Genomic DNA, 11,432 nt, shown 5'->3' with positions numbered 1-11,432 from the left:
GTGTAATTGTAATAACACAGAAAAATCTTCAATAGCAGTGTGTGGGTGCTGAAGGATCACTTCACCTACAATTGGTGCACAAAACACAAACACTATAATATATATAAGCTGGCTCCATACCCCGCCTCAGCAGCAGACGAGGCCTGGGGAGGCTGGCGATGGGTCTGAAAGGCGTCTCATTAGCCCTGGCATTGGCCTTGCCAGGAGCCGAGTGATAAAGAGTGTCTAAATATGCAGCGTGACTCTGAGACATGCACAAACTACAGAGCATCAGAGAGCGCATCCGGGGAGCATTCGCATTCTAGTGCCCCTCTCCCCTCTGCTCATCCTCGTCTCTGTCCAGCCTCACCTCTCCCCTCTGTTCAGTCTCACCTCTCCCCTCTGTTCAGTCTCACCTCTCCCCTCTGTTCAGTCTCACCTCTCCCCTCTGTTCAGCCTCACCTCTCCCCTCTGTTCAGCCTCACCTCTCCCCTCTGTTCAGCCTCACCTCTCCCCTCTGTTCAGTCTCACCTCTCCCTCTTCAGCTCACCTCTCCCCTCTTCAGCTCACTTCCTCTTTCAGCTCACCTCCCCTCTGTTCACCTCTCCCCTCTGTTCAGTCCGTCACCTCCTCCCCTGTTGCCCCTTCAGCTCACCTCTCCCTCTGTTCAGCCTCACTCTCACCCCTCTGTTCAGCCACCCCCCTCGTCAGTCCCTCTGTGTTATCTGCAGGCGCTCTCCCCTCTTGCTCCTGTTGCTGTCGCCCTGGGCGCCCAGGTCCCGCATGTGGGGCGCTTGGCGTCTCGGGGCCAATAGAGACGCAGCGCGGCGGGTCCCGGCGGAGGAGGACGGGAGGGTGTGATGGCGCACAGCGGGTACGCAGTATTTGGCTAATGAGCGACTAGCGGAGCAAGCTGTTTGCACAGCCTGTGTGAGCGGGGAGTCTGTTAGGAAGGGCTCTGAATATTAAGCTTCCTCAGGACTGGTGTGTGTGTGGGGGGGGGGGGGCTCCCTCAGAGGTCACCCCTGACAACTCTTCCTCCCTCCCGTTAATAGATTCACATTCAGTTCCCTGGGACACCCAACCCCCCTCCCACAATCTCCCAATACCTCAATCCCCAGTTGGATCGTTCAGCCACCAGCCACCTACCCCCTCCTCAAACACACACACACACACACACACACCATCCTTCCCCCACGCCCCCACCCCTGCCCCCTGCTCTGAGATGGTGAGATATCGCGGTGTCCCGGGAGACCAGCCGGCAGCTCAGGAGCAGATGGGCCGCCGCTGATGATATGCTGTTAAAAATAAAGATTTCTGTTAACCCTTCGTCCGCCGGGGAGAAGCGCAGAGCGCTCGCTCGCCGACTGGCTCTCTCTCTCTGCCCCGCGAAAAAGTGATTGCTGTCGGATCACGTCGATCTGAAAAAAAAAAAAAACTCTGCTTGCGTTCGCATGAGATCTCACCCGGATAACACGATATTTAATACATGATCATAATAAAGACGGCCTCTGCATTATGCATGCAATGTAACGCGCCATAAATTATGAATAAACGGGTAATTTGGAATTTCTTTCATGAAATTATTTAAATTAAATTTGCTCTTTTTTCCTCGGAGGTTCGAGGCGTCCAGTAACCGCTCGCTCATTAATTATTAACGAGAGCACAAGAGAAGAGACGCAGCGTGATCAAAAGACACATCCAGGCCATCTCTGATGGCACAGAAAGAACAGCAGAAGAGAGAGGCTGTCAATGTCCAGGACACCCCAAGGCCAGGAGGGATCATGTGGGAAATATTTCTTTTCTGGGTGTGAAATACCTGGATGCTGACTGATTTGGAGGGAAAGTGGGGGGGATTGGACGCAACGTCTTCGTACTTCACAACTTGTCGGTAAAATAAACGGAATAATAAACGTAACGGTTTTCGTTTTTTTCCGGATGCAAAAAAGGCAGGCTAACGCGGCAGTTAATTAGCATCCTTCTTTCAGGAATATCAGCATCATCGTTTGATGGCTTGACAAGCTCTTGCAAACTTCGCAGATGCTGCACGGTGGGGCAGATCTGAAACTTTTAAACAAACATCGGGTCCAATCCGGCGGTTCGAGCAGTTCCTGTTCAGCAACTTGCCAAAAACCTTGTGCGCGATCACAAAGTTTCCCCAGAACAGAGAGCGAAACATAGGATGACATTCTAGCAGTCAGAAACATGATGAAAGGACAGATGAAAATGAAATTTTCATATAAATCTGGTACATCACAAAGACACATGTGCAGAAATGTTGCTTTAGTGCATTGTATCCATCAAATAAATAAATAAATAAATAAATAACAAATGAAAGAAAATTGTAATAATACAGTCAAATGCAGTATGAATTATGCTGAATGCTTCCTTCACAGCAGAGGGAATATAGAAAGACGTGGTGATAAATGACTGTGATCACTCAGGTTGCCTTGAGCAGCAGGCAGGCATAGCTAGCCTCACTGCTGCTCTAGGTGAGATTGGGGGGTTTCTGGGAACCATATTGATTGGCCTGGGCCCCCTGCACTCCTCAAATCAATCAACACTGTGGCACGAATGCAGTGACCCCCCCCCCCCCCAAAAAAAAAAAATAAATACAACTCATCCATTTCCTTGTGAGGTCCACTCTGAGTCAGGGGAGGGTGATCTTTCAGGTGTCTCATAGACCCACGCATGCATAGGTGCAGCCCTACCCTGTCTTCTCTCCAGTCTCTCACATGTCAGCCTCCACTGAGTGGCAGGGCACCAGATGCATGCATGTGTAAAATTCACAGCCAATGGCAAGTGCATGAGGGAAGAAAGCCCCGCCCCTATGCCCCAGGGTCCCAATTCCTGCCCTGTTCTGGCCCCCACAAGCATGGAGAGCAAGCAGTGAGTTCAGTACACCCCCTCCCCATCTACTGTCACCAGCCCTAACAACGACCCCCGCCCCTCCTCATATTACTATTCTCACCCTCCCACTTGCTCGTTCACTCACTCGCTAATCCACTCACTTGCTCACTCAGTCACTCACTCGTGCATTTGCTCGCCTGCTTGCTCACTCACTCACTCACTCAGTCAGTCAGTCAGCCACTCACTCACTCACTCTCTCTCTCTCTCTCTCTCTCTCTCACACACACGCACACACACACACATGCACGCGCCTTTCTCGGTTTGATTTCTCCGGCTCACTCTCCAGACGGCTCAGATCTGAGCGGAAGGCCAGACAAGCTGTCAGTACAGCTCTCTCTCTCTCTCACACACACACACATACACACACGTGCGCGTGCTCCGGACAAGCTGTACAGCTCTCTCTCTCTCTCACACACACACACACATACACACACGTGCGTGCGCTCCGGACAAGCTGTACAGCTCTCTCTCTCTCTCTCTCTCCCTCTCTCTCTCACACACAGACACACACACTCCAGACAAGCGTCAGTGCAGTGCAGACAAGCCTCAGTCACTCCAGCTCCGGCTTCAGGACAGGGGGGTCGGGACGGCCTCCGCGCGCTCGTGTACACTCACCCGATTCCAGGGGCCCGTGTGCGCCTCAGAGAGGAGACCCTGGGGGGAAGGGGGACTGGCCCGTAGCTCCTGGGACAAGGACCGGAGAAGAGCCTCATTCTTCTGCTCCGCGGTGGATGATCCACCAGGTCAGAGAACCAGTGCTGCTGCTCTAAAGTTGCTTTGCATCTCTTCACTTCTCTGATGTCTCTGTTTTAAGTTGTTTGCAGTTCCCTGTCTGTTTGTGTGTGTGGTATGTGCATGCATATACACGTGTGTGCGTGTGTGTGTGTGTCTGCTTGCGTATGTGTGCATGTGTGTGTGTGCATCTATGTGTGTGTGCATGTGTGTGTGTTTGTGCATCTATGTGTGTGTGCATGTGTGTGTGTCTGCTTGCGTACGTGTGCATGTGTGTGTGTGTGTTTATGTTTTCATTTTGTTGAGATGGCTGTGTGCATGGATACTTTGTTAGTAAAGTCTTAGAGTGGACTGAAATATTTTTCTTGGTTCTTATGATATGTTCTATGCCCTTCTCCCATCCAAATGCCTCCTTTTTTCTTCTCTCATTTAATCTCTTTTCCTATTCTTTGCTCTCTCCCCCTCTCCCCCTCTCACTTTCTCCCTATCTCCCTTTCCCTGCTGTACTGTGGACTAAACTGTCGGGCTGAAAGTGAGTGAATAGGCGGGGGAAAGAAAGAGAGAGAAGGAGAGAGAGAAGGACATGAGACGCGCAGGAAAACGAGGGTAAATCAGGCGTACCAAATCCCATAAAGACTCGACGGCACCCGGTCCGTCTGCGCTCGCGGCTCTCTGAAGTTGTGGAGAAGGTAGGGCTGAGCAGTGATAAGGCTGAGCCCAATCCCGCTGGGACGCCGCTTTCTTCATAGCATTTAATCTCTCCACGGCACTCATGATGGGGGGGGGTGGGGGGGGCAGATTGGATCCCTTTGAGGACCGGGCGCAACTTGACACCCCCCCCCTTTCCCTTGCGGTCGTATCCGAAGAACATATCGACAAGCTCCGTACGCGCTGACGAAGCGATGGTCTCTAATGGAAGGGTCTCGGTGACACACGCGCTCTGGGCTTCACCCGCGCCTCACAAAGGAGGTTATATATAGACTTGTTTAAGTTAAGTAAGCCCGCAGCTGGGTCTTCGGCTTATGAAAATTCAATCGGCAGTAATTACTCGGGAGCCTTGCGCATATTTAACGCGAGGCGCGTTTCGAAAAAAAAAACAAAAAAAAACAACCGTGACTCAGAATCGTGCCGGATTCTCTTCAACGAGGGTAAATACACAGACCTCTCTCATTGCTTTGGCAACATGTGTGCGTGGTGTTTAAGTACCCATTCACTGTGGGTGGGAGATAAATACTAATCAGCTGTGTTTGTTTGCTTTTCTACCTTGCTTTTACTTACACAGCCACTCTCAGTTGCACTCTCTATTCCTCCTCTCTCACTCTCTCCTCCCTCTCTCCTCTCCTCTCTCTCTCTTACTCTCTGGCATCATCCGTTCAAGGGTAATGACATGCTCGGTAACTTGTAATCACAGCTGCTATGAGCTGTGAACTTAGACTGGAACCTGAGGGAATTAAGCTGTGCCAATACTACTGTTTGTGCAATTGGACAATTTGTTTAACCTGCGAGCGAACAGCTGGAGTGGGTTGGGTGTGCAGAGGGGGGTAACGCCTGCGACTTTGAACCCGTGTCCTCCGTGGAAATATGCATCGCAACCTGCGACAGTCTTTTGAAAAAAAAAAACAACAAAGGGTTTTTCTAGTCCTTGGAAACCCAGGCAGTAAAAACTCTGTTTGTATTAAGTCTGGCATCTTTCTTTTTCAAATAAAAAGCATATACTTTGCTCTGATAACGAGGATTGCTGACTTGAATGCAGCTGGGAAAAAAAGTTATATTCGGAGTACAAATCTTGTTGAGCTCCATTGCTGTAAATAGATTTATTTTCAAAGGAATTTACTCCTGAGTAATAGTTCACCCGGTTGGCTCCCTTTGAAAGTTGTCTTGTGAGTAAGTCTCTCCAACTGGCAAGCTGTGTTATGAAAATCCCAGAGAAATATAGAAATTTATTCCCTGCATGAATAATTCTCTCTGAATAAAAATAAGCCTTTTCTCATATGAGTGAATCATCAGCCAGAGACAAGTCTCCATCGGTCCCCAGACAGGAGGTGATGTGTTGGGATTGTGGTGGAGGTGATGTGCTGGGATTGAGATGGAGGTGATGTGCTGGGATTGTGATGGAGGTGATGTGCTGGGATTGAGATGGAGGTGATGTGCTGGGATTGTGGTGGAGGTGATGTGTTGGGATTGAGTTGTAGTGTGAAGCTAATGCTTAAGATACAGTCTTGTCATCTCCTCCCTGGCCTCACCTGTCCTTCGCTCTCTTGCAGGTCACAGGGATGGCTCTGTCCTGGTGCCACTGCCTGGCCGCTGCCCTCCTCTGTGGCCCGGTCTGGGCTCTGGCCCCTGAAAACGAGGTGCCCCTCAGGGCCACTTCCTGGTTACCTGACTCCCAGGTAACTTCCATCCATCTTCCCAAGGACCGGACCCGGAGGTAAGGGAACACAAGTACAGAAGAATGGCTGGGCAGTTAAAGACCCAAGGACTGGACCGGACTGAATTAGTCTGGACTGGACTGAATTGGACTGGACTGGATAGGCAAAGGTTTCCCTAGTGAGGCTGTTTACCTGAAAAATATAGTATCCCATCAGTTCCAACCTAAAAAAAGAGTGACTGATAACAGAAGCAAAAACAAACCAACTAAAGAAATCATTTGAAGACAACGCAGCATTGGTAAAAAAAAATACATCTTCTTTTCTTCATGGCAATGAGTTAATGTCATATCTGGATAATATTGACTGATAGGTCAAATAGAGAAAGCCAGAACTGCTGAGCAAGTTGAGAAAGAAACCTCCTTTGGGAACCTCTGCCCTTTATCTCTTTAAGAGACAGAAATGCTGTTCAATTCTTGAATTTTAAAAGGACCAAAACGCACTATGAGTGAATTTCCTGCAATGGGTGAACTGACCCCAATCATGCTGGTTGTGGAACTGCAGAACAGTAACTGGGTGCGGAAATGAAACAGCGTGTAGAATAGGGCAATTTGACAGTATTAGAGTGTTAATATGAGTACTGCATCCCCAAGAGCCGAGACAGACGACCTCCTTATTGTTGATCCAGACATGATCTAAATCCACTGGGATTTAATCTGCTGAAAAGATTGATAGGTCTTACCAGGGATCAGTCAAGGGCCTCCCTAGGCGTCTCAGCCCAGATTGCTTGGACGTAGCGACGCACGTGTCAGTGTTGGCAAAGGTCACAGAGCCCGGGCATTTAAGCTAGCATTGAAGTGTGTTCCCCCCCAACAGGCTGTACTTCACCCTGAAGAAGAAGACCCCCATGATGTCTGTCACTGTGAGCCCCTGTGACGTACCCATTGAGTGGACCCTGAGCGCTAGGACACTGAAGGACAAGCCCCTGAAGAACCTGCACTGTGAGTGGAGGGGGAGGGGGAGGGCGTGACACATGGAGAGCACTAAATACTCTCCATCACATTTCAGCTTTCATCTCTATTTAGCACACTTTCATATCTGGATTTCCTTCCGTCCAGGGAAGGCCAAGCAATAGGGTATTATAAAGTCCTGGACTTACCTGCCACTCAACACATAAAAAGAATCCTTACTTTCCCGAGTAACTCTACTACAGCTTTCCCAGGAATAGTGACTGCGGTTGGTTAGCACGTGGAAGCTCTTCCAGTACGAACGAAGTATTCTGCAATTTCCAGCTTCAGAGATAGAGTTAGAGATTTATAAATGACATGGTACCATGGAACATTTCAACATAAGGAGAGATAAGTTCTTCCCAGGACCGTTTTGAAGTGTCCAACTATGCTATGCTTCCTTGCCTTCATATTAGGTCTACTTTCACTTTTTAATGTTAAGATGATGGATGTGCTGTGCACCATAAACCCATGTGATAAAAGCCTTCCAGTCCCGTCTCACTGAACACCTCAGACCTCAACACCTCGCGAGTGACGCCAAGGTCGGCAGGTCATGGGGGAGCGGGCCGGCTTAACACAAAAGCGTTGGTTTTGCAATGCGATGACTTGGCATGCAATTCACCTGCTTAACCATCTGAGCGGTAATTGGAAAGCGTGGAGACAAACTCCCACAAAGCGCTTTATCGCACAACGCATTCATCTGCATAAATATCTCATTATAAGCCAAGTCACGCTTTTATTCCAAATACGTTTTGAGGGGGGATAAACTCTTCAGAAGAAAAAACAGCGTTACGATGACATAAATCTTTCAGGGAGCAGCGTCCCCATTAACAGTATCAATAATTCACTTTGATTGCATAACGTTTGCTCCTTTCATTTTTCAAAAAAGTGTGACAAAATTATCATTGCGAAAGAGAGCGAGCCCGTGTGCGTGTGAGGCAAAATGGAAATGTGAGCGCCTCGTATAATCCTAGCGAGGATTACTGAAGGGAGTAAACACAGCTCTCTCCCAACAGGGAGCTCAAAGAAGAGCATGCCGGAGGTGTGGTGGAGGGGGCCCGGGATGGAGGTGAAGATGCACAGCTACACGGGCAACGCGGTGGAAACTTTCAGAGGCGCGGCCTACGCCCCGGCGTCCATCTACATCCTCAGGCTCAGATCCCGGGAGCAGGACACCAGGGCGTCCGTGTACCTGCAGGAAGGGGCCGGGCCCCCGGGGGCCTTCCCGGAGCTGCCCCCCGACCCCCGCGTCCACACGGTGGGGGTGGGCATGACCAGCGTCACCCTCAGCTGGTCGCCTAGCAACTCGGTCCTGAGGCTCCCGCCGGGCGGAAGCGGCTACCGGTACTGCGTGCTCGTCAACCGCAAGCACAACTACAGGAGCCTGTGCGCTGCGGAGGAGGCCGCCAAGGACAGGAAGAAGAGGGGGAAGAAGGTGACGGCGTGGCCCATCCTCAAGGAGTGGTGGTGGCAGCAGTGGGACTCCTTCGAGGAAGGGGAGGAGGGCGCCCCCCTGCCGGACCCCCCCGCGGGGCTGCGGTGCGCGTGCGAAGGCGCGGAGAGCGTGTGCACGGTGTCCGAGCTCACCCCGGACACGCAGTACTACTTCGACGTGTTCGCGATGGACACGCGCAACGGCACCAGCTCGGCGTACACGGGCACCTTCGCCCGCACGCACGAGGAGGCCCGGCCCGCCGTGGCCCAGCTGAGGGAGGGCGAGCGCCGGTGGGTCCCGCTCCGGGGGGAGGGGCGGCAGGGCGGCCCCCTGTTCAGCTTCCACCCCCAGGGCTGGCAGCAGAGCGCCCTGCTCACCCTGCAGAGCTGCGGAGCTGAGGGCGTCCGGCTCACCGTCTCCAGCAAGGGGCAGGTCCTGGCCTCTCGGCCCGTCGGCTCGGAGGTGGCGCAGGTCTGGCTCCAGGGAAAGCCCTCCTACCTGATACACCTGGAGGGCGGGACCCCCGCCCCGTCCGGCTCGGCCCCGCCCGGGCCCGCCGTCAAGCTGCAGGTCTCCTCCGCCTACCACCGGCAGGCCCCGCCCTCCCTCCCGCCCACCCTGCAGATCAAGTCCTTCAACCGGCTGAGGGGCTGCCGGTCGGTGACGCTGGCCTGGCTGGGCACGGAGGAGAGGAGCCTGTACTGCGTTTACCGCCGCCAGCTGGGCGAGGGGGAGGGCGCCGCCGCGGACAGGTGCCTGGGGCCCGAGTCGCGCGGCGACGCCGAGAAGGTCCTCTGCAAGTACTTCCAGGAGCTGAACCCGCGCCGAGCCGTCACCACGGCCACCATCGCGGGCCTGGAGCCCGGGGCGGCCTACGTGTTCGATGTGTATCTAATGAGACGCTGGGGGATCCCAATCAAATACCACAGCAAGACAGTGCGCACAAGGAAGGACTGCTGAGCGCCTCCCACCGCAGTCTCGCCACATAACAGACTCAACAAGCAAAGCAAAGTCACGGAAGGGAGGAGACTGTTCTCGTAACTGTTTTCGTCTTTATTTTTCTGACCCAGTTTCGGGCCCTTTTCCCCCTCGCTGGTACTGACGGCAGAAGGAGCGGAGGGCCAGGGCGGCCGCCACGCCGCCACAGTGGACCGTCGGCTTTTTTTTGTCGTTGTTATTGGTGTGCGTTACTGTCGCAGTTCTTCATGTTCACGCGCCACCTCTCTGAACTCACTGTTACTTATTTCGTGCCTGAATCCAACCAACAAAGAGAACGTTAGAGCTGCTCAGATCAAATACAGGAGTGCTAAAGTACAGTCTCAGCCCGCGATAAAACAGAAGAGAGCTGACACGGAGGAGGCCGTGTCACTGCAGACACGAGGCGTGATTTTATTACCACACGTGTCACGGATGAACCAAGGTCGCCATACAAAGCGAGACTGATGCAGAGTTATGACCCCTGTGGCAAGTCAGTATGTGTTCTCTGTTCTGCTTTAGCATGTGGTAGAGCAGGAGGGACAATCATCAGCTTTGCTGCCATTGAGATCACTGTGTTACATTTTAGTACGCCAATAAAACCCATCATTTACATTCCAACATATCGAACAAACGCAATCAAGCTTTTATATCAAGTAAATTATAACATTTACTGACAAATAAGCTAAAGTCCTCTTCATGGATGATATTTCCTTTGTTTAAATCTCAATATAATGTTAAGAAACTTTGTAAATATAGGCTATTATAAAGAAAATGTTACATAATGAAAAGCAGATAGTATGCTATATGAAAGACTAGTACATTTGTACGTTAGAAAATTGTAATACATCTCACCTTTTAAATGTCAAATATAAATAGGCAAATATAAAACACGAGTTCAATGCATGATACTGTTACTGCTATTATGTCAACTTGTTCAGTAGTTGTCCCAACATCTGTACTAGGATGTTTCCATGTGCTATTTTCTTACTTAAAGTAAAGTACCTAATGTTGTAATGTCCCTTTACATTTATTAGTCATTATAATTATTTTTGTAGTTCTAGTTTTTTATTATGGCTTAATTCAGGTTTTATTATTATTTACCTGTATCTTGTGCCATTTAATTGCACAGATTGTGTCTGTGTGTCTGTAAAGCCCCTTGGTCCTTCCTATTAAATATAAATATAACAAAGTTGTGGCAGTTTTATTATTGTTAGTGTCTTTACCGTGTGCATTCCATTATACTGTTATGGATCTTGCCTGTGAACAAAAACAGGCACATCAGTTATGATAAGCTGATCTGAAAGCAGCATAAGGACGTGATATGCAAAATTCATTGAACGTAATTTAGGACACTACATTTATTTATTTGTTTGTTTGCTTGCAGCGCCTGTGTCTCCCCTAGGGCATACAACATCATGATTTACTTAGGTGAATTAGACAGTTCTACTCTGAAACAAAGGCTAAATTGGGAACTTCTATGGTCTGAACGGGAAATCCACAAAATTAGGTTTTCAAATGAAACAAAATAAAAAGCAATTACAGCAAGCAGAGAATGTATTGCATGGCCAGGATCGATACATTCGCCAAAAAGAGATTGGCATGTAAGTATAATGTAAGAAATATTATCCGAAATCCATTATCTTCAGGTATTAAAGTAACCCCCCTTTTGCAAGCAAGCTCTCATTTAAACATATTATTAAAACTTATTTTAGCATGTCCTCTCGTTGCACCTAATAACAGTGACACGAGCTAGCTAATGTCTTGAAAACTGTGTGTTTTGGCAAATAACTAACGTAAGCTGGGTAGTTAGCATTTCAGTTGCCAGATGGATTATACTCGATTTGTGTACCTCCTAGCAATAACAGTACAGATCGTGTTTAATTGCTTTACTAGAACGATGCCAAGACCTGTTCAAGACATCCAACCTGTATGTGCTGGACGTCGCAAAGGAGGCGTCGGAGGCCGAAGTTTTATAAATTGTCTCTGCAGGTCCACCCTGACTGAGCCCCCGAGGATCATAAAGCT

General features: G+C 50.0%; 1 protein-coding gene across 2 annotated transcripts; it reads left to right on the top strand.

The window, feature by feature from the left end:
- The first annotated feature begins 2,983 nt into the window (after positions 1-2,983).
- On the top strand, positions 2,984-10,596 carry ndnfl (neuron-derived neurotrophic factor, like). 2 transcript variants are annotated; one of them, XM_064317632.1, is made up of 4 exons: positions 2,984-3,632; positions 5,886-6,049; positions 6,864-6,988; positions 8,011-10,596. In XM_064317632.1, exons 1-4 carry the CDS (start codon positions 3,621-3,623, stop codon positions 9,387-9,389), a joined length of 1,680 nt encoding a protein of 559 aa, XP_064173702.1. In that variant the 5' UTR covers positions 2,984-3,620; the 3' UTR covers positions 9,390-10,596. The 2 variants fall into 2 exon arrangements, with proteins under 2 accessions (XP_064173702.1, XP_064173701.1); XM_064317631.1 differs by lacking the exon at positions 2,984-3,632 and adding an exon at positions 4,469-4,769.
- The last annotated feature ends 836 nt before the right edge of the window (positions 10,597-11,432 follow it).

This window comes from Anguilla rostrata, chromosome 18, assembly GCF_018555375.3.
Source record: "Anguilla rostrata isolate EN2019 chromosome 18, ASM1855537v3, whole genome shotgun sequence".
Lineage (NCBI taxonomy): Eukaryota > Metazoa > Chordata > Actinopteri > Anguilliformes > Anguillidae > Anguilla > Anguilla rostrata.
This window is presented reverse-complemented; position numbering and strand designations above follow the sequence as displayed.